This window comes from Scyliorhinus canicula, chromosome 16 (genome assembly GCF_902713615.1).
Source record: "Scyliorhinus canicula chromosome 16, sScyCan1.1, whole genome shotgun sequence".
In the NCBI taxonomy this organism is placed as follows: domain Eukaryota; kingdom Metazoa; phylum Chordata; class Chondrichthyes; order Carcharhiniformes; family Scyliorhinidae; genus Scyliorhinus; species Scyliorhinus canicula.
Genome location: NC_052161.1, coordinates 56547474 through 56571289, shown reverse-complemented (window position 1 = coordinate 56571289; position 23816 = coordinate 56547474). Strand labels below are relative to the sequence as shown.

The 23816-nt window shown below is 45.2% G+C and overlaps 1 protein-coding gene across 2 annotated transcripts in view; it reads right to left on the bottom strand.

Annotated features, from left to right (window-relative positions):
- plce1 (phospholipase C, epsilon 1) overlaps nt 1–23816 on the bottom strand; it is a 526277-nt gene that overhangs the window by 121553 nt on the left and 380908 nt on the right. For both annotated transcript variants that reach the window (XM_038821511.1, XM_038821512.1), the window contains exons 5-8: nt 19713–19858; nt 17118–17376; nt 11594–11802; nt 1723–2404 (exon numbers count right to left, since the gene is read on the bottom strand). In XM_038821511.1, coding sequence (XP_038677439.1) covers nt 1723–2404; nt 11594–11802; nt 17118–17376; nt 19713–19858 — 1296 coding nt within the window. The remainder of the gene's footprint in view (nt 1–1722; nt 2405–11593; nt 11803–17117; nt 17377–19712; nt 19859–23816) is intronic.

Below are 23816 nucleotides of genomic sequence, written 5' to 3'. Positions count from 1 at the left end.
GGGGGTGGGATTCTCCCTTCACGCCGGCGGGAAAACTAGCGCCAACCACTCTGGCATCAACAGCCCCCCGAAAGTGAGGAATTCTCTGAACTTTTGGGGGCTAGGTTGCCACCGGAGTCATTGACGCCGCTCCAGCCGGCGGCGAAGGGCCGGTGCGAGTTTGTGCATGCGCTAACTTAATTTGTTTCTGGTGAACCCAGATGAAAAGCTTGTTGCTTTTTCTTTGTAACATCTTTGCTACTTCCTCTGATGTCATTCATTGTCCCTTTCTTTTCAGCCATCTTTGGATGTAGCTGCTTATTTTCAGTCATAGGTACCTGAAGAAGGGCAGGTACCAAAATAGGACTCTCAACTGCCCCACTCAACAACGCCCCTAATTGTAACCTTTCTGATCTACCCCTTTATTCCCTCCTCTTAGCTAATTACTCATTCACAGCTGTTCTCTTTTCAACTCACTGACTTTGTTTGTAAAGGAGCTTATTTTCAGTCAGTCCTCCAGTGGGTTGAAAGCCGAACAGTGAATCAGCCTTATATATGATTGTGGTGATGTAACCACTGTAGTGATGTGTACTTGCAGTAGGGGGATGTATGCCTGTATCTGTAATACAGGTTCCTCCGATAAGCCCTTGCTGGCTAGCTCCGCCCACAGGGAGCTTGTGTATAAATATGCGTGTGAGTCACTCAGACCCTAGTCTACAGTTGCAGATGGAGGAATAGCATCGTACAGCAATAAAGCCTCTATTGTACTTGTCTCTCGTCTTTGAGTATAATTGATAGCGCCACAATGATCAAAGTCCCCCTTTTCTTATCAGAGCTTTGTCTCTTCACACCATAATGCGAAGGCTTCTGATTGTTCAAAGTAAGGGAATATGAAGAATATTACAAAGAGTTAGATGTCACACTGTTCAGCTTCTTTACCGTTAAATTCTATCACCATGAATAGTCTGCAACACCCGTCTCTGCCAAAATGCAAGATTGAACACGATTGCATTTAGTTCAACATTTTCGTTCAGTGATTAGAGTTTTCTTTTTCTTCTTGTTGTACATTTGATGCTGGGACATTACAATGAATAAATGTGCATATATACAAACTTACGAGTTAGGAGGAGAAGACCATTCAGCCCCTCGAGCCTGTCCAGCCATTGAATAAGATCATGGCTGATCTGATTGTAGCCTCAATTCCACATTCTACCTACCCGCACTCCCCTCCCCCACACCATAACCTTTGACTCCCTTGTTTGTCAAGAATCTATCTACTTCTGCCTTAAAAATACTCGATGGCCCTGCCTCCACTGCACTCTGGGGAAGAGAGTTCCAAAGTCTCATAACCCTCTGAGGGAAGGAAATTCTTTTCATCTCTGTCTTAAATGGAGACCCCTTATTTTTAAGGTGTGTTCCCCTAGTTCTAGTCCGTCCCACAAGAGGAAACATCCTCTCAGCATCTCCCCTGTCAAAACTTGTTGATAAAGAAAGATATTTTGAACTCCTAATGTTAAAGTCCAGAATATTTATGTATAAATGCAAAGTGAGTTTGACAATATTATTAAACAAATGTTCTGTGAATGACATTCCTTAATCCATTATTTAAAGTGAGCAGGCTAACACCAGCATCATATGAATATTCCAAGTGTTTTCCCACATTTATCACCAACAGGAATTTCTAAGTCTACTTTATTTGACATTGATATAAAGATGAGACGCACGTGATTGTTGTCCATGTACCTGATATAAGCTGACATACTGTTTCCTCAACCACTGCAGTCTCTGATCAGGAAACTTCCTCATTTTTCTCACAGCCGACATTAACTCCTGTAATCCATCATGCACCATCTTAGCAGTGTACTTGGGAGCCACAAAGTGCAGCAGTCGATTATCAGTTGTATGGACCCCGTACAGTAGCGTCACGCAGTTGTCCTCCAAAGTCATATGGCATAGTTTGTTTTGAATGCATACAGTGTTCAGATCAATTCCTGTATGTCCCATATAGACAGCTTTCACTGCAGACATGTCCAGGAAACCTTCCACTAGTCCATTTAGTGCTATGTGCCCATACAGCTGAAATTTGCTGTTACAAACGTCCAAGCTATTACCCAACACCATGCTCTTTACCTTGGCATTGGCTGGGCTGGCTGTAGGTGGTTTTGACCAGGTTAAAGTACAGTTGTCAGGTTGCAGTTTGAGAAAACAGCGTGCCGAAAGATGAGCCTCCTGGTCATAATGTATGAGAGTGGCCCCTTGCAGGAGAAACTGGTGGATGTCAGCTCTGATGGACAGCACATACCAAGGAATAAGCTCCGTCTCATGACAGAATGCCTTTTGCTGATCCTCCGCCCCGCTCAGATCCCACTCACTGGTCTGCTCTAAGGAATCGCTTTCTGAGTCCGACAGGTCTCCAACAATGAACCTGCACAATTAATGAGAAGAGAATTGAGAGTTGCATGGTAGTTTCCTTTGCTGGCTTTGATCAAGACTCTCACGGGCTCCTGCGACTGGGAACGGAGCCAGTGAGCTGTGGATTTTCAGTACAAGCACCAATCCATGCCCTGCTTACAGGATCCAAACATACAGTGCTGGAACTTGTTCCATTTACAGTTTTTGGCAGACACAAAGGCCACACAGGGTTATTATTTATTAAACAGCAATTCAAGTTTCATAATTAGTGTATATATGGATGCAATGTAAAAATGCAATAGTATAGAGGAGTGGTGTTAAGTTTTTACTTGAAACCAGCCTGGCTTAGTTCCTTACTCATTACCTCATAAATACTAGCGATGGCAGGAATTCATATTGATCCTCACATTTCTCTCAAAATAATGAACAGCAACTTACTACCTTTGTGCTGAAAGTCACCTTCAGGGACTGAGCATAACCAATTGCTTAAAGCTGTTGAATCCACCTGACAAAACACTGAAACTGGAAGCTCTTAATCTAAACAGAATGATGCAAAATAATATTTAATTCAATTTTGGACCAGGTTGGTCTTTTCTGCTTACTCCTGTCATTTTCTGCATACTCCTGTAATAGGTTTAATAATAATAATACTCTGGCGCCTGTTCGGGTACACAGAGGGAGAATTCAGAATGTCCAATTCACCTAACAAGCATGACTTTCGGGACTTGTGGGAGGAAACCGGAGCCCCGGAGAAAACCCAGGCAGACACGGGGAGAACGTGAAGACTCCACACAAACGGTGACCCAAGCCGGAAATCAAACCTGGAACCCTGGTGCTGTGATGCAACAGTGCTAACCACTGTGCTGCTGTGCTGTCACTTCTGACAGGTTCTGTCACAAGTGAACCTGTAGGGTCAGATATTAGATGAGGGCCTGGATATGCTAGGCCCAAGCCCAACAGTGGAAGTTCCTGTTCAACCTCCACCTACCTCCAAGCAAGGACAATTGTGCAGGTGGGGTGGGCTGGAGGTGGAGACTTCCAACACTGCATTCCAAGCTTTGGAAATGCCAGCAATGGAATCAGAAGGCAAAATGTTCAGCAGAATGAGGTTTAGTACACTCTCGAATAGTGATTGTGGGTCTCCTTTTAGGGCTTCAGGTCTGGTATACTTTTGAACACTACATTTTAGTCAGCAATTGTACTACTGTACAGCAATACCCTTTCTAAAATAGAAATTACTGCCACCGCCAGAAATCAAGGCCTTCCCTGTGTCCTTGTCCACCATGCAAGCTCCAGTCCATATTCTGCTTGATGGGTCAATCAAAATGTTCTCTGCTGGGATTCAGCAATTTCCTATTTCAGTTGGGCACAACACACATAGATCAACAGTTACAACAAATGTGTCATCCGACATGCTAAAAGGGACGTGTTAAATTATTATTATGGCCAGTACATTAGGTAGATTTTTAATCACTTAATTTTGCTACCACTTTACTAATTTCAATTAAAAACTGACATATTTCCAATGTAGAAATTTTTGCCTGTCTGTGACTTTTATTCTGCAATAATTCTCAAGCCAACAGAAGATCTTCGAAAACCAAAGTAGATAGAAGTAACAATATTGAGTGTAGTTGAAATGTCATTGTGAGTGCGTTCAAGCCTTGGTTTTAACTCGGGGCAATTTGCAACAGGGTTCGAATGGCAGCCGAGAGTTCATGTTCTGGTGCTGAAAGATTGAAACTCCTCCGCTTCATTTCAATGTTGTAGGCGAGGCTCCTGCCTCAACCTCACGGTAATGACTAATTTGACAGCTGGCGCGAGTAAGATTTCGGGAGGTTGGAGGCTACCACTGGGGTTTCTGGGAATGGTGGCCCCGCCAGAAACCACTCCCACCATGTCTTGGCGACAGCCTCCTGCTGCCTGAAAGTTAGGCATTAAATTGGTGGCAGACAGGAGTGCAACGTGAGTGGGGAAATAAATATTCCACTTCCATTTTAAACCCTCTTGATCCCCATATACATTGGGTGTTAAAATCAAGGCTTCAGAATGAGTACATCCAGCCCATTGGGTATAGAAACATCATAAATGCAAATGCTATGGCAGGTGGTTAAAAATGTTTGAAAACATAGCTTCACACTAAGGTGTTAGTTTGTTTTTTCTGCTTGTGACAATGCAGATAGGCAACTTACAACACTCGACTTGATTCTGAAGATTTCTTCACTCTTGTTGTTGTGCTTCAGAAATAAAAGTATGGGAGAAGATAAGGTTCAGAAAGAGAAGACCACTAGGATATTGATGAAAGAGGAGTCAGTTAGTCAGCCAATGAAGGTAAATAGGTGCTGGGTGAAGGGCTGTAATATGCCAAATAGCACTGAATAACCAAAAACTTTCAGAATTAAAACAAAAACCTCCCAAGCTTTTGGACAAGTATGTTTTACACTGACCTTTTTATTGAATGCCTGGATTCAATTTGTGTCCAGCTGCATATGATTCCCAATCATCTGGCCAGAGCTGCGCGCGACATGAAATAATGCTTGTTTAGAATAGTTTAATACTAATAGCCTTGTAGTCCAACGCCTTCATGTTTCAGAGCTTTCCTTGGTGATCATATTGTTGGACCAAACAGATTTCTGTTTTATTGCATAAATCCCTAGAGACTGTCTGACATTTTAAAATCTTCTCCTTTCCTTTGTCAAGAAGCATGTACTTGCATTTATTCAGTCCTTTTCATGACCTTGAGATATCCCAAAGTGTTTTACAGCCAGTTAAGTACTTTTGAAGTGCAGTTACTGTTACAATGTAGGAAACACAGCAGCCAAACTGCACGCGGCAAGTTCCCAAAAGAGCAGTGAGGTAATGATCAGCTCATCTGTTTTTAATGTTGGTTGAGGGATATATATTGCCCATGCCTCCGAGGTGAATTTGCCTATTCCTCTTCAAATGCTAAGGTAGGCGGGGATTCAGTTTAATGTTTCACGCACAACTGCTGAACTGACTGCCAGCCCAGGTTATGCGCTCAAGTCTCAGGTGTGGGATTTGAAACAACTGCCTACCAAGCCACAGTCGGAGCTCTGCATTTACAGGCAAAAGAGAAATGCTGTTGTTTCTCACCAGAATCAGAACACAAACAACTCACAGGGGGAACAATATTAGCTTGCGAGTTAAGAGATTAAAAAAAGTCCCCATTATAAACAAATCTAACACGGCCAATAAAGTATGCTGGATACAGCTATCAGAAGGAAAAGCTGTGTCAAATCAGTGGGAGGCATTCCGGGGGCATTCCAAGGAAACATTCTACAAGCACAGTGCAGACATGTCCCCACAACGAAAAAAGGAGACACTGCCAAATCTAGGGCCCCTGGTTATTCAGAAGCATACAGGCCAGGATGAAGCCAAATAAGAACGCTTATGGCAGTCACAAAAGACTTAATATTGTTGGGGGCCGGGTCAGCTCAGTTGGCTAGATAGCTGTTACATGATATAGAGCGAGGCCAGCAGCGAGGATACCGCCTTCTCAACCTTGCCCTTCACCTGAGGTGTGGTGACCCTCAGGTTAAATCACCACCAGTCAGCTTGCCCCCTCAAAGGGGCAGCCTATGGTCATCTGGGACTATGGTGACTTTATACTTACAGTACTGTAGAAAGCCTAGGGGAATATAGAAAGCACAGGGCTGAAGTAAAAGTGGAAATTAGGAAAAGCAATGAAGGATACAAGAAATATTGGCAGGTAAAATCAAAAAGAAGTCTAAGATGTTTTATCAATACATTAAAAGCAAAAGAATAAGTAAGGGAAAGGTAGAGTCTATCAGAGATGTACATGGTAACTTGTGGGTTGATTGAGAAGATTTGGGCTAGGTTCTTAATAAGCGCTAAGTCTTCACTAAGCAGAGGGAAGATTAAGACATTGTAGTTAAAGAAGAGCAATGTGAAATATTAGATATAATAAGAAGAGTGAGAGAGTGGAGGGGTGGCATCCTTGAAGTTGGATAAATGGTCAGGGTCAGATGGGTTGTATCCCAGGATGCTGAAGGAAGCCGGGAAGGAAATAGTAGATGCTCTGAGGATCATTTTCTAATCCTCGCAAAATACAAGTGGGATCCCCAGAAGATTGGAGATCTGTGAATGTTACACCATTAATTAAAAAGGGTCTGAGGGATAGGTCTGAAAACTATAGGCTGGTCAGTCTGGCTTCGATGGTGGGAAAACTATTGGAAACAATTCTGAGAGGCAGGATAAACTGGCACTTGGAAAGCCACGGATTGGTCAGGGATAATCAGCATCTTTTGTTAGGGGATGATCGCGTCTTACTAACTTAATAATACATTGGGAACAAAGTCCCATAGTGAGCATGTTTAGCTGTGTGCTTTCCGGCGCTTGTAACGCCGTGAAACACATGGCTATAAAACTGGAGACATATAAGGGACTTCAGTGGGAAACGCAAGACCAAGGCCACAAATAGCCCTGTTTTGTACACGGAGGCGCTCCGCTCGCCGGAACTCCCCACTGTGTTGCGAGAGAGCCAGATGCCATTTTTAAATGGTGTCCCAATCTCCGAGGCCCCTGGCCCTCCTCATGCTCTATGAGAGGGTCCCTGCCAACACCCACACCACCCCCCACCCTTAACATCCATGCAGGACACCCCCAGCTGATCGCACACGTGTACAAATGCCAGCTTAGCATCTTTGCAGTGCCACCTTGGTAATGGTTGCAGTGCCAGCTGGCCATGCCACCTGGGCACCTTCACAGTACCAGGCTATCACCCAGGTGACACTGCCAAGGTGCCAGGATGGCACTTCCAGGGTTCCCAGGTGGCACCAGCAGTGCCAGGGAACGACCCTGCCCAAAGGGCATGCAGCTTGGAGACCCCCAGGATTGCCGTTTGTGGGAACCAGTGTTGAATGGGGCGGACCGAGGTCTCCAAGGCGAAGAGGTTGAGTCCCAAAGCCTCAGGTACCTTGGGAATCTGCACATTAGAATGAGACTGATCTCATTCTCCAATACGCAGATTTTCCAAAACGTCTTGCGAGATCACGTTGGATCTCATGAGGTGTTGCGAGCCGGATAGCTCCCGGGATCTCTCAGCTTTTATTGGCCACGCTGCGCCGTGCCGAGCTGTTTGTCGGCCACAGCGTGGCCATTGGATCGCACCCAAAATTGTTTTGAGGAAGTAACAAGTAGGATTGATGAGGGTTGTGCAATGGATGTGGTCTACATGGATTTCAGTTAGGCACTTGACAAGATCCCACATGGCAGACTAGTCAGAATAGTGAGATCTCATGCGATACAGTGGAAGGTAGTAGGTTGGATCTAAAATTGGCTCAGTGACAGATAACGAAGTGTAATAGGCGATGGAAATTATTTTGAATGGAAAGCGGTTCCCAATGGTGCTTTACAGGGCTCAGTCTTGGGCCCTTGCTGTTTGTTGTATATATTAATTATTTAGACTTAAATGTGGGAAGCATGACAGGGAAATTTACGGATGACACAAAAATGGGTCATGTAGTTGATAGTAAAGAGAATAACCGTCGACTCCAGAAATTGTTTTTAAAAAATAAATTTAGAGTACCCAATTCTTGTTTTCCAATTAAGGGGCCAATTCACCTACCCTGCACATCTTTGGGTTGTGGGGATGAGGCCCACACAAACACGGGGAGATTGTGCAAACTTCACACCGACAGTGACTCCAGAATGATATCAAAGGTTTAGTTGAGTGGGCGGAGAAGCGGCAAATGGAATTCAATCCAGAAATGTGTGACGTAATGCATTTGGGGAGGGCAAAAAAAGCAAGTGAGTACTCGATAAACAAGAGCATATTGAGAGGGGTTAAGGAAGTGAGACTTCGGAGTGTAAATCCACAGGTCTTTGAAGGTGATAGGTGGACGAGGTGGTCAAAAAAGCATATGGAATACTTTCCTTTATTGGGCAAGGTATCAAATCAAAAGCAGGATTTAATATGGAACTGTTTAAGATGCTGGCTAGGCTACAGCTGCAAATTTGTGTCCAGTTCTGGTCACATTACAAGAAGGACATAATTGCTGGAGAGAATGCAGAGGAGATTTACAAAAATATTGCCTGGGCTTGAAAATCACAGCCATGAGGAAAGATTGGATAGACTACGTTTTTTTTCCTAAGAACAGAGGAGGCTAAGAGGTGTCCTAATTGCAGTGTGCAAAATTATGAGGGACCTAGATAGGGTGAACAGGAAAGACCTGTTTTCCCCTACCTGAGAAGTCAATTACCAGGGGGCGCAGATTTAAAGTGATTGGTAGAAAGATTAGAGGGAACAGGAGGAAAAATGTTTTCACTCAGAGGGTTTTGGGGGTCTGGAATTCACTGCCTAAGTTCGTGGTTGAGGCTGAAACACTCAACTCATTTAAAATGTCCCTGGATCTGCATCTGAAGTGCTGGAACCTGCAAGGCTACGGACCAGGTGCTTGAATGTGGGATCAAAATGAGCGGCTAGTTTCTTTTTCCCTCCTTTGGACAGCACAAATACGATGGGTTGAATGGCCTCTTCCTGCACCATAACCTATCTGTGGTTCTATGGATTCTGTTGGAATGTCTGGAAGCTTGAACTATTTCAGGTTCAATTATCTAAAAGCTATATTTTATTCACCCCTCCCGAAAAATGACACAAACGTTCAAGTTTTAGAAAAAGATGCAGGAACTCCTAAATTTGCTTTAGTTTAATACATGCAATGACCCAGTTATTCTAATGCCAGTGGTAACCCTCTTATTTTAAAACCAGTGGTAACCATGTTATTATGAACCTTGATTAATCCTGTTATTTTAAGCAGGTTTCTGCTGCCTTCATAACAGTAATGGTAATTGTTAAAGTCCAACTGTGTATGAATGCATTTTTAAAAAATGAGTTTTAACATTGATGATTTGGGGCCAGAATATTGTTGGCTCAAACTAGAGTGTTTGCATATTCCCCACATAGTTGTCCCAGTGCCAGGTTAAAGAACATTTGCTTCTGAAGGTTGTGGGTTCAAGTCCAATGCCAGAAACTTGTGCTCAAAATCTAGGCTAGCACTTCAGTGCAGTGCTGTGAGAGACACCATTCGGTTAGAACAGGTCTCATTCATTTGCCCCGATGAACATAAAGATCCCAAAGAGTGATTGACTTCAGAACCTCTGCAAATTTATCCCTGAAACAAACTGTGATACAATGGCCGTAACTGGGACGGGACGGGGCCACGGTAGATCCTGGGAGAGGCCTCTCCCAGGATTCCAGATGATCGTTATGCCTTGTGAGATCTAACGAGATCTCGCGAGATGTCATAATGTAGATCCCGCCGGACCCAGACTCTCATAGTTAAAAGCTCACTTAGCTAAGCCGCCACCAATCAAATGGCTACCCGGCATCTACTGTCCTCGCTGAGGAGACCCAGCCGAGCACTGTTTAGCACTGGTAGCCACAAATGGGGACTGGGCAGAATACCACTTTTGGGGGTCTCCAAGGTGATCGGAGGCCCCTGGACGGTTGGCCTCTGGCCAGATTGGCACCCTGGCACTGCTGGTGCTTTGGGCACTTCGGCGCTGCCAACCTGGCACCCTTCCACTGCCATCCTGGCACTGTCACCTCGGCACCCTTGCAGGGGGCACTGCCAGATTGACAGTCGGGGTGTAAGGCTGGCAGTGCCATCGTGCCCAGGTGGAATGTGGTGGTGTGGGGGGGGGGGCTCGAGGACCCCCCAACAGATGAGTTGGGACGTTAGTTGGGGGGGGGGGGGGGGGTCCAGGGGTCGGGGGGGGGGGGGGGTGGTTGAGAGATCGGGGCACCATCAATCTCTTGCTGCATTGAGGACCCCGCTCGTTAGAGCTCCTCAGCTTTGTAAAGGCCACTAAAATGGAATAAGAGCAATGATGACACAAAATTATTTCTAGTTGCCCAATAATCAGGATGGCAGAAAATGAAGGATGTGCACAACTCCTTTGGTGACAATTTCATTTTCTGGAAGCAGTACAAAGATAGAGAACCCCCTTCTCAAAGTAAAAATCTCACTTCAATGGAATAAAGCTGCTCCCAGAAATCAATTTGCTGTGACTCGACACTGGACTTTAAGACTAGAACTAATATGTCCCAACATCCAAATCCAAAGACCAAGTTCCCCAACCCTAACTCAGGATGTCTTTTTCCTGGCTGTACAAGATCCCTGCTTCAGTTGTTCCGGCATCCCAGACTAACATCTGTATTCCACCAATATAAGTATGGGTAATACCAGCTAAACCAGGGATGAGCTGTTCAAATGGGAGACCTGATAATGAAAACTAAAGATGGGCCTTCAAAATTTCAAGTGATGGAGCTGTGACTATTTCCTTTTTCGGCTTGTTCCATTGTGGGACATTGTTGGGGGGAAACAGGATTGATACCCCGCCTTGGAAACAAATGGTCTTCGTCGTTGGTGTGGATGGCTACCTGGTGCTTTGCCATTATCGAAGGGGACCAGGTACTTGTTCCTGTCAATTTCCACCTCATTTGCTACTGATTCCCATTCAAAATATTTGACCAAGGGTAAGGCACTGATGTATTACCACCAGGAGCAATAGTTGGCACAGTGGTTAGCACTGCTGCCTCACAGCACCGGGGATCTGGGGTTGATTCCAGCCTTGGCTGACCGTGTGGAGTTTGTACTTCTCCCCGTGTCTACGTGGTTTCCTCCGGGTGCTCTGGCTTCCTCCCACAGTCCAAAGATGTGCTAGTTAAGTGGAGTGGCCATGCTAAAATTGTCCCTTAGTGTTCAAAGATGTGCTGGTCAGGTGTATTGGCCATGCTAGATTGACCCTTAGCATTCAAGGTTGTGCAGGTCATGGGGAGAGTTCAGGGGAGTGGACCCGGGTAAGGTGCTCTTACAGAGGGCCAGTGCAGATCTGATGGGTTGAATGGCCTCCTTCTCCATGGATTCTACGGAAAGCTAAAGGTTGTGGCAATAAAGGTTGCCAGGAATGATGCAAACTGGAACAGAATGGCAGAATGGTGCGATGGCTCGGCTCACAGTCATTGCAGAACTTTGTGAGGTCCAACAGTCAATGAAAATCTACTAAGCAAATGAGATACCTGTACCAAACGTAACATAGTGTGCTTCGTCAAACCTTTATCTGTTGTTGAGTAATGACATTTTTTGTTTGAGTTGTTTCGTTGAACTGTCTTCACAGGAGTATTCCATACATTGCAATTAGGGAACTGTCCAATACTTACTGATATTTGCCTCTGTCTTTGAACGAATTCTTCCGTGAAGTGCAACTATCACTGGTACCTTCTTCTCCTTCATCGCACTCTAGGCTTCTGTTACAGCTTCGAATAGTCTGGAGAATGTTGTTTACTGTGGACTCTTTCTCTGTGTTGTTTAGACCATCTTTTCCGAGCCTTTGTAAGAAATGATCCTGGCCACTGTAGTCTGCAACAAACTGGGAACAACCTTTAGTGAGTGTCTATTGCTGAAAGCCTCGATGTTAAGTCCAAAGTAAATCTGGAAGTGACATCTCAGAAGAACTGAATACCAGATAAATACCAAGTTCAGTTAGCAATCTCCCCATTAGCGCATGTTAAAGCCTGCGTGTTTAGAGCAGCGAGTGTGCTGCTGTCTGTAAACAGTTGATCACTTTACATTCCTGTTTTGGAAAATTCGCGATCTGATCGTGAATTTTCCAAAAACACACCACCAGTGGAATCCTATTATTGACACATTGCTTAAGAACATCATGGGTTACCATAGAACATTTATAGAACATAGAACATACAGTGCAGAAGGAGGCCATTCGGCCCATTGAGTCTGCATCGAGTCTCCACATAAGCCCTCACTTCCACCCTATCCCCGTAACCCAATAAACCCTCCTAACCTTTTTTGGTTACTAAGGGCAATTTATCATGGCCAATCCATCTAACCTGCACGTCTTTGGGCTGTAGGAGGAAACCGGAGCACCTGGAGGAAACCCACGCAGACACGGGGAGAACGTGCAGACTCCACACAGACACTGATCCAGCGGAGAATCGAACCTGGGACCCTGGCGCTGTGAAGCCACAGTGCTAACCATTTGTGCTACTGTGCTGCCCAAATCTTATACAGACTTAACCATTCAGCCATACTGTATATTACTACATGTAAGGAGCAATGGCAAAGAAAAATTAAAACAACCATTCCAGTAACATCTTCCTTATCGTTCCTCCTGAAACCTTGAGCTGGATTTTAGGAAGGTGGCGGAGAATTAGAGAATGGGCACTCATGCTTAATGTGTCAGTTGCCCAATCTATAGCTGCCTCTGTGCGATCTTTCTGGAGGTGGCTTCTGAGGGAGGAATGGCCCCCTGCTCAATAGCGGTGTACGGGTAATTATGCCAGTGAAAGAGGCTTTCGAGAAGTACTTGAATAAAGAATTGTGATTTTACCGGGGTATGTCGGGACCCACTGCCCCAGGTCTAAGCAGATGAGGCAGCTCCTCAGTGGGAAACCCTCGACTGAAGTGGCAGACATTTCAAAATACGTCCAATAGGAGGAATCGTTAAGCATAAGCTCAAGCACACTCAGTAAACTGTTGTTCTTGGAGCAGAGTTGTACGATTGAGATTGGCGAGAGAGAGTGTAATGACTTGCACAGGACACACCCAGCTGGGGATGATAGTTCCCCGTGCTCATTGTATGAAAGGCAGGCTGTTGTGGAGCCAGCCAAATAAGGAGTGAGGACCCCGTGAAATGTAACTGGGCCCTGTCTGTGTATGTCAGGCTGTTGCTGAAATGAAGGACTTTTAAGTAACTCGTTACACTCGTTGGACTCTCCTCGCTTTATGACAGAGAGTCTTGGTGAATGTCTCTCAAACGAGCAGGGGAGGTTTGGCAGCTCAAGTTTTTGCGGCTGACACTCTCTCCGATAATGGGGGCCATTCCCTGGCCACAAAGGCAGTCAAATGGATTCAGAGATGTTGGTGGAGGGGCAGGTAAAGATGATATCCATGGAGTTGAGTGTGCTGCAAGAAGACCAGCTTCCTGAGCATGCTGGAACAACAGCATTTTGGAGGCAGATGTTGGCCGAGGTATACACACTCATGGAGGCCGACCTAATGCCTCAAAGCTCAGGGGGGATCCATATGCAAATAGATATCAAGTTGCCAGTGATCTTGAACTTTCTAGCTTCAGGCTCTTTTCAGGGGTCAGCAGCTGACCTCTGTGGATTCTCCTGATCCCTCAGCTGCAAATTTCAAGTGATGGTGACACTTTTCTTTTTGAGGGTATCTGACTTTGTTGACTTCCATGTAGATGCAGCCAATCAGGAACCGAGGGCCGCGGGTTTTGTTGTAATAGCAGGATTCCTTTAGGCTGTGATCGACTCCACTCAAACTGCCATCAAAGCTCCCATCGTCTCAGGCTGCAGAATTCATCCACCAGGTGGGTTTCCACTCAATAAAAACTTAGTTCAGGTTTGCAGCTGTTAGGACTCATTCATCCTGAGGCAATCACATGTGCCACAGCTGCTCATTCTATTGGTCAGTCTCTCAGATGGCCCCTGGTGGATAAGGGGTACCCAGTGAAGACATGACTGTTGACCCCTATGTGAAACCCCATAACTGAGGCAGCAGGAGCAATATAGCCATCGTAACATCATTGAGGCCATCATTGAGCAGTGCCTTGACCAATCAGGCATGGGGGAGCCCTGCGGTACATCCCTCAAAGGTTGCCTGTATTATTGTGGTGTGCTGCATCCTGCACAACATGGCCATCCAGAGAGGAGTGGAACTGGAGGCGGTCCAGGGGAAGAAGGCACTGCTTAGTCAGAGACTGAGAATCTTGAAGATGATCGACTGGAGGCATGCCAAGGAAACTCCGAGATCAGAATCCTGTGGAGAAATATTTACCATGATTGCAGCGAACTCAGGAATACCCTGATCCAGGGACCAGTCACCTGGGTACGGCAATGGAAAACCCTAAATCAGACTGCCAATTTTATGTATAGCAACCCCTTTCTAGATTGAAGACAAGAACAGATCCACTCTTCATGGGGTTTAGAAACCATGATCTGGCGAGACATCTAAAGGGGTACATAGCATTCTCAGAGTTCACACATAGACAGGACCTTGTAATGGTATCACTATCTCCCATAACAAACAACATGACAAATATGAGAGGCCTAGATAAAGTGGACGTGGAGAAGATGTTTCCACTAGAACCTGAGGACACAGCCTCAGACTTAACGGATGATCCTTTTTTAAAACTGAGGTGAGGGGGAATTTCTTCAGCCAGACGTTGTGAATCTGTGGAACTCATTGTCACAGAAGGCTGTGGAGGCCAAGTCACCGAGTGTCTTTCAGACAGATAGATAGGATCTTGATCACGGGGAGAAGGCAGGAGTATGGGGGTGAGAAACATATCAGCGATGATCAAATGGTGGAGCAGCCTCGATGGGCTGAATGGCCTAATTCTGCTCCTATATCTTGTGGTCTAATGACTTTGAACACAGCTATTTTACACAAGTCAAGGTGTGTGCATTTTAAAAAAGGTTCATAATGTCTCCCCACGTGAACCCCTTTGTGATGTCTCTTCCTGCCCTCCTGCGAGAGCGCCTACATGGTACCTCCCTGTGGCTGGAGCAGATATGGAGGCAGATATGAGAGGGTATCCTGGTGGCTGCGATTTCATAGAATCATAGCATTTACAGTGCAGAAGGAGGCCATTCGGCACATTGAGTCTGCACCTGCTCTTTTTTGAAAGAGTACCCTACCCAAGCCCACACTCCACCCTATCCCCATAACCCAGTAACCCCACCCAACACTAAGGGCAATTTTGGACACTAAGGGCAATTTAGCATGGCCAATCCACCTAACCCGCACATCTTTGGACTGTGGGAGGAAATTCACGCACACAAGAGGAGAACGTGCAGACTCCGCACAGACAGTGACCCAAGCCGGGAATCGAACCTGGGATCCTGGAGCTGTGAAGCAATTGTGCTAACCACCATGCTACCGTGCTGCCATGACATCCTTCCTCCGAGTCTGCAGCAGCTGTATTTGTGCCTAGACAGCCTCTGACATAGGGGCATTCGGCTTTTCATGTGTCTGAATAAGAAGAGGGGGAAGGAGGGGGTGGCTTCAGAGGGAGCTCCATTCGGCGGTGGCACTACCAACTCCACCCTGCCTCACTCCTCACACGGTGGTCTGCACGTATGCATTTACTAGGCGTGAGAGAACATCTGATTGGGCATGCATGTGCATCCATCACCATCAATGAAACTAGCTGTCAATGACACAGAATGCATCATACAATCTGCTCATGCCAGTCTGCTGTTCCTGCATCCATTCAATGGACACATCATGTGACTCTCCCTGAGGGTGGCCGCTCTTTCAATGCAGGAGTCCATGCTGTTCTTATTCCTGACACATTACGGTGCTCACATCATGAATTTTCAATATTTTCATCATGAGGAACCAGACATCTTCAGGGAACTCTGCTAGACAGAAAACATCTCCCATTGCTGTTCCACTAATAGCCGCTGGGTGCATAGATACCTCCTCCTTCCAAGGGGATAAGAGGTTATGGGGAGTAGGCAGGCAAATGGGGATGAGAAAAATATCAGCCGTGATTGAATGACAGAGCAGACTCAATGAGCCTAGTGGCCTAATTCTGCTCCTGTGTCTTATGGTCATTAGCAACCAGATTGTCAAGTTGGTCCTCTATCTCCGAATGAATTTTCTTGCAGGCATTCAGCTACACTGACCCCCCCCCCCCCCCTTTCTCATCTTGACCCACTATCAGAAGTGATGCTCCCATCATTCCATTTGCCCAGAGCTGAATGACAATCGTCAAATCGACATGGCTTTGTTCGCTTTCCTCAGATAAGGGTTGTCAATGGACAGTAATCTCGTGCCTTGAAGCTGTTCTGCTCAGCAATGTTCCATCTCTATGAGGCACTCATGGCCGACAGCTTGGCTTTGGTCTATCCTTTGGAAAAGATTATTGAAGCACTTCCCGGACTGCTAGTCGCTGACCTCACTGGCAACCTCCAGCCAAGCCTTCTGTGTTTGGCTGGCATACCTCTTTCTCCTACTTCCTGGAAACAGTATGGTCCCCAAGGCTTGAACCACCTCCATCCTCACCTGCAGGAAGCATGGGTGAAACATGGGACTGTCCTGCCATGATGGATTATGATGTCACTACTCTGATAGGCTGTTCCTACAGGGCTGATTCTCTCTGGATGATTGAATTCTGAAACCAGATCAAAACCCTTTAAATGGGGCCCACTACTTCTGACTTCTGCCTCCTACCATCCGTCATTGGACGAGTATTGGCGAAGCAAAATTTGGCATGCGTTGACCTGAAAATAGTGCCACCAAGATCGGGAAAATCTAGCCCCTCATCTCTGCCAACACCCAAATGTCCCAGGTTAATTAACTTAATTAGGTGGCTGCACGACCAAAAAGTCCCAAGTATTCAAGAAGTGGAGATGCACAAATACTCTTGACTCATTAAACAAAGTAAGAAATGCCGATTTTTGCCAATAACATTTTTCAGTCAAAAGTTATATGACAGAACAAAATCAACGTTCCTTTTCATATTTTATTCATTAATACCTCATAGATTCTCCATTTCCGATTGGTATTTATTGCCGCTGTTGGTTACCTGCCATTCCAATTGGAAATTGTCTTCAGAACCTGTCAGGATAAATCCTGCAGTTGCAGGAAGGAAACTGATCAGCAGAAACCACTTTTGTTTTCGTTATCGATGCAGAGAATGCTTACCTCGATGGTGTCTTCCTGAGAATCACAGTGTGAGTGAAATTTCATTATAGTGGCTGCACCGTCCAGGGCATCACATAACTCCTTCAGGAACACTCCACAGAAGGGGACCACTTTACAGCCGGGGATATTCAGAGCACGGCTGACTACTTTCCGGTATTCAGAAGACGATTCGTGCTGTGCCATCGCATCTTTCAGGCTTCTCATGGTTTCAATGTCAGATTGGTCCATGAATTGCCACATCTTCAGAACCTTCCTGGACCTGAAATTGAAAGACTAACAAATTGTATCAAGTGATATGAAATAACATTCTATTGCTGGAATGCCCCAGAATTCTGGTGAGCACAAAGATCTGCATATTTGCTCCTTTGGAAAGTTATTACCACAGGCATGAATTAATGCTGGAAGTAGAAAGTAATAATTCGCAGCATTATCACAATGATCTCACTTTATCATTCATATGTTTTTGGAGTATAACTTTCAGGTTGAGGATTGAAATTTATAAATGTTGGTTAAATAAAAGTGCCTGGTTTGAGAAGCTGGGAAACAAACGTAAAGTCATTCCAAATCAAAGGGTGGCCTGCATTTGTTTAGTGGATCACAGAGGGAAGTATTGGAAGCTAAATAACCTCTCTGAGCTTCTTGGTGGAGGTGGGGTGTCTCACTAAGGGGTTATATTATTCATATGGTTTCCCAGAACAAAGGGGAGGTTTGGGAATTGGAGATATTGGTTTAAATCTCTTTCTGGGTCAGCTTGGAATGCCATATTGTAGTGGGGATAATGTGTAAGGAGGTAATTTTGTTTGGAGGTGGTTTACCTGGGTGATTTTCTCACTGAAACAAGCAGTTAAAAATTGGGTCAGGAGCTGGAACTAGTAACAGAGGGCAATCGGAAACCTGGGTTTATTTTTTTGATTGATTTGGATTTCTAAGCAAGAATGCAGTGAGCTACGCTGGGGGCGGGGATTCCACTGTCATGAGATGTTGAAGGATAGCAGTAAGGATTGCCTATACAGATGCTAGTGAAAGGATCCAAAACAATCTCATGCTTTGGAGAATTACAGAGACACTGAGCAGAATCAAAGTGAATTTCTGAGAGCTGTGGCACCCTTGATTTTAGTTCCATAAGTGATGGAACCCTGTGAAGTATAGGGGAACCATTGCCTGGAAATAAAAGTAGACCAAGGAGTGTGTTGTTGAGAATTTCAGGTTTACAGTAAACTGTTTATGGAATATCGTGTTAAGTTAATAGCAGTTGCTTTGTTTAACTCTTGTACAGGAAAGGTTTTTGTTTAAAATGTGGAACCTTGTGTTCTTAATTCTTTCGGTTAATAACCAGAAGTTCAAATTTATTTTTAAAATTTTCTGTCTCTACTGAGATTATAACAGTATGCCTGAGTTCAACTCCATATTCAATAAACAACCTTGTACACAATCAACTTTGGTACAACTTAGGAGAATTAGAAAACTGTCAAAGTCCTCTGAACGTTTCAGTGACATTTTCCCCAATGAACAATACAGACAAGAAGGTCACGACATTACATATACGACTATACTCAATCAGGGGTGGGATGGGTATGAATTGGTCTAGGATGGGGATGAGTCTGTATTTAAACTTTATAGCATAGATTGGTATTTGTATAAAAAGACGTCTTCGTTGCCACTAAAATGATTGTGACATTGCCATCAATATGACTGATCGCCTTATCAGGATGAAATTGGTCTTTAGATGCTGCAAACTGTGCACTATAGCCAACCACCACCCTTCTATACACCCTGCTAAACATTCTTTGGCCATGATTGGTTTTCACCTGCCTTACTTTATTGCCCAAGGCCAATTTAACGATCAAAGTGATAATAATTTGTTAGAGCCTGTTTTCAGGCCCATTTTTGCAGCTTTGCGACCGGTGGACCAATAGGCTCAAGGTTCAAACAAAATTGCACCTCAGGCTTCAGGCCTCAACAACGTGGTTAGCCAGCAGGTATTCAGCTTCTCATTTACAGATTCAAGGTTTAACCTTTGATACGCTTAAAACAAAACTGGCCACATGCAGAATGGGCACAGCTTGGCCATCCAGCTGCTAACTGAAGAACAGATGCCACATCCTGGCCCCATTATCCTTAATCTTCCTCAGTCTTGGTGGTGTCCTCCACAATTATGAAGGTTCCTCTAAAGAGAGCTCAACCAAATCAAAGATAATCAAAAATGATTTCTAAAACAGGGGGAAGTTACTGAACTCAGAAAGTAAGGACTACACAGTGGAAACATAGAGGAAGTTCCTTCCTGCACATGGTGTAATATTTGATTTGATGGTAAAATTGTTTGGCTGTCACAGAAAACTGTTCCCTTTAATGCAAAATTATGGAGCAATCTGTTAATTCTCCTAAATTATTCTTTCATCTTCTGTCAAACAACTGGAGCTGATTGGACCTAACTTATCTGAAGCGATGTTTGAACAAGTGCCAAAGCAGACTCATGATCAAAGTGGCTTGCATATAATATGGAAAAATGCATCTTGATCTTAACTTTGAACCTACTTCAGCAGAGGAATGAATCAACATTGAACCTACTTCAGTGGAGGAATGTATCAACAGTACCTGAGGCCAGCCAGGAATTCCATCACTGCATTGTAATTGCCCATGTTCCAGCAACACTTGGCTACATGAACCAAATAAGAGAATACTTCCCTCTTCTCCTCCATGGAGCCGGCAGTCAGGATCAACCATGTCACCCAGGAGCTCACCTGAAACAATGAGTTTGCTTTTAGTGAGGTGCTGAACACCTAACCTGTTCCTTCCATTATCACATTTACTAATTAGGCCACATATACATATCAACATATACACTTGATTTGTGCATTATTCTGGTGCGGTCACACAATTCAGCCGGCAGTGTCTAACATCCCCGTTATCCAGAAATGGAGCCCTTCAGAAAGTTTGTGCTCAACATTGTGAGGAATGGTGGTACTGGGGAATAGAACACTTTGCATTTAGGACACCTATTGTCAACACGCTCATGTGGAGCAAAATTAAATCTGACTGCACTTTGCCCTCAGCAACTCCGCAAGAACAGCTCTCACTCCGCTGATTCCCTTAATAGCCATTTCCAAAATGATGTTTGCAATTTAATGTTGTACAGCATAGGCTGACTGGAAATCATGTTAATGTCGCACAGCCTTCTTCACATTGGCCAACTGTATGCAGCAAACAGAAACATTTTCACTCAGCAACTGAGGTAAATTTAAAACTCATGTCCCACCAGTCTAAACCAGTACACTGCCCATTATCCTCCTATTTAAATAGTGATTGGGAAATATATTGTGTGAAGAATAATAGGAACACAGTTAGAATAAAATAACCACATATTTGTGGCAATATTATCTGGTTGTATGTGGGAGTAATTTCCTTCCTTAAAGAACATTAGTGAATCAGTTGGGTTTTTATGATGGTCCAATGTGATCACAATTACTGATACCAGCTTTTCATTTCCACATTTTATTTTATTAAACAAAATTCAAATCAAATATGGAAGGTTATGAGTTACTTTCAGATTGGAGGATCATAAAAGCAGCAGTCATAATTCGGGACCATATCCCCTCCTCCTAGGGGCTGCATTGTGAGGCTGGGATGCAACTAACTGGAGTTTTTCAGAGGAACCCCCTTGCCAGAATATTGCATACACCCATTCCAAATTTGGTGCCAGTGGTCGTCACACCAATACTCATCCAGGGCATGACTATGCTCACAAAAAGCACAGTGCCTGATCATGCTATGGAGCATTATTGTAGATAACCAGCTCTCACCATTTGGGACACACATATCACCTGCCATGGTTTTCCCATCATATGCCAATTTCTATGTAATTATAAGACCATAAGACATAGGAGCAGAATTAGACCATTGAGTCTGCTCGGCCATTCAATCATGGCTGATATTTTTCTCATCCCCATTCTCCTGCCTTTTCCCCATAACCCTGATCCATTTATTAATCAAGAACCTATCTATCTCTGTCTTAAAGACACTCAGTGATTTGGCCTCCACAGCCTTCTGCGGCAAAGAGTTCCACAGATTCACCACCCTCTGGCTATAGAAACTCCTCCTCATCTCTGTTTAATGGATTGTTCTTTTAGTCTGAGATAGTGTACTCTGGCTCTAGTTTTTCCTACAAGTGGAAACATTCTCTCCACGTCCACTCTATCCAGGCCTCGCAGTATCCTGTAAGTTTCAATAAGATCCCCCCACATCCTTCGAAACCCCAACAGACCCAGAGTCCTCAACCGTTCCCCATACGACAAGCTCTTCATTCCAGGCTCATTTTTGTGAACCTCCTCTGGATCCTTTCCAAGGGCGGGATTTCTCGGCTGTTCACACCGCTGGGATATTCCGATCCCACGCCCTCCCGGCGAAGAGGGGTGAAGTGAATGGGAAATCCTGTTGACAACGGTGGGTCCAGCAAATCAGACTGATGGACCGCCTGCACCACCGAAAAACACGCGGAGGGTTGGTCAGTAAAATCCGCCCTATATGTGAAACATTTCTTTCCTAAGTTGAATAGGTACACAGTATGTTTTCTGAAATACAATAGTAGATTGTGAGTTTCCTAAGGCGGATATGGCAACATTGTGTGTTTCTGGGTGTGAACAAGTACAGAGGGAGTTTCTGCGTGTGAAAAAGCACACAGGGAGATTCTGGGGGTCAACAGGTACACACGGAGTTTCTGGGTGTGAACAGGTACACAGGGAGATTCTGGGTGTGAACGGGTACACAAGGAGTTTCTGGGTGTGAACGGGTACACAAGGAGTTTCTGGGTGTGAATGAGTACAAAGGGGGTTTCTGGGGGTGAACGAGTACACAGGGATTTTCTGGGTGTGAACAGGTACACAGGGAGTTTCTGGGGGTGAACAAATACACACGGAGTTTCTGGGTGTGAACAGATACACACAACGTTTCTGGGTGTGAACGGGTACACAGGGAGTACACAGGGCGTGGACATTCTGTCCCGCGATCGGAGAATCGTGCCCAGGGAGTTTCTGTGGGTGAACAGGTACACAGGGAGTTTCTGGGGGTGAATGGGTACACAGTGAGTTTCTGGGGGTGAATGGGTACACAGTGAGTTTCTGGGGGTGAACGGGTGCACAGTGAGTTTCTGGGGGTGAATGGGTACACAGTGAGTTTCTGGGGGTGAACAGGTACACAGTGGGTTTCTGGGGGTGAACAGGTACACAGTGGGTTTCTGGGGGTGAATGGGTACACAGGGGGTTTCTGGGGTGAACGAGTACACAGGGAGTTTCTGGGGGTGAATGGGTACACAGTGAGTTTCTGGGGGTGAATGGGTACACAGGGAGTTTCTGGGGGTGAATGGGTACACAGGGAGTTTCTGGGGGTGAATGGGTACACAGGGAGTTTCTGGGGGTGAATGGGTACACAGTGAGTTTCTGGGGGTGAATGGGTACACAGGGAGTTTCTGGGGGTGAATGGGTACACAGGGAGTTTCTGGGGGTGAATGGGTACACAGTGAGTTTCTGGGGGTGATCTGCATCGGCGATTTCGGAAATCGGATCGCCATTTAAAAATGGCGAAACGATTTCTCGGTACACTGAGGAGTTCCAGCCAGCAGAGCTCCTCGGTGTAGAAAACGGGGTTATGTGTGGCCACGACCACGAGTTCCCCACTGAGGCCCCCCTTTTAATATAAAGACGTTGTTTTGCCATGTTTCTTCCCATTTAGTTGAATCGCACCCAAGGTTTCTGGGGGTGAACGAGTGCACCACAGATTTCTGGGGGTGAATGAGTACACAGTGAGTTTCTGGGGGTGAACGCGTACAAAGTGAGTATTCATTCACACCCAGAAACTCACTGTGTACTTGTTCACCCCAGAAACTCCCTGTGTACCTATTCACACCCAGAAACTTCCTGTGTACTTGTTCACCCCCAGAAACCCACTGTGTACTTGTTCACCCCCAGAAACTCACTGTGTACTCGTTCACCCCCAGAAACCCACTGTGTACTTGTTCACCCCCAGAAACTCACTGTGTACTCGTTCACCCCCAGAAACTCACTGTGTACTTGTTCACCCCCAGAAACTCACTGTGTACTCGTTCACCCCCAGAAACCCACTGTGTACTCGTTCACCCCCAGAAACTCACTGTGTACTCGTTCACCCCAGAAACTCCCTGTGTACTCGTTCACCCCAGAAACTCGCTGTGCACCTATTCACACCCAGAAACTCACTGTGTACTCGTTCACCCCCAGAAACTCCCTGTGTACCTATTCACCCCCAGAAACTCCCTGTGTACCTATTCACCCCCAGAAACTCCCTGTGTATTCCTTCGCCCCCAGAAACCTGTAGTGTACTTGTTTCTGGGGGTGAACGAGTACACAATAGGTTTCTGGGAGTGAATGAGTACACAGGGAGTTTCTGGGGGTGAACGAGTACACAGTGAGTTTCTGGGAGTGAACGAATACACAGTGAGTTTCTGGGTGTGAATGAGTACGCAGTGGGTTTCTGGGGGTGAACGAGTACACAGGGAGTTTCTGGGGGTGAACGAGTACACAGTGAGTTTCTGGGGGTGAAGAAGTACACAGGAAGATTTCAGTGCATGTTGAATATTGAGATATTACCAAACAATTAGTGGAAAAATTGTAGATTAGCATTTAGGAGGAGGCACGGAAATGGTGACACAGAAGGAATTAAATGCCGCAC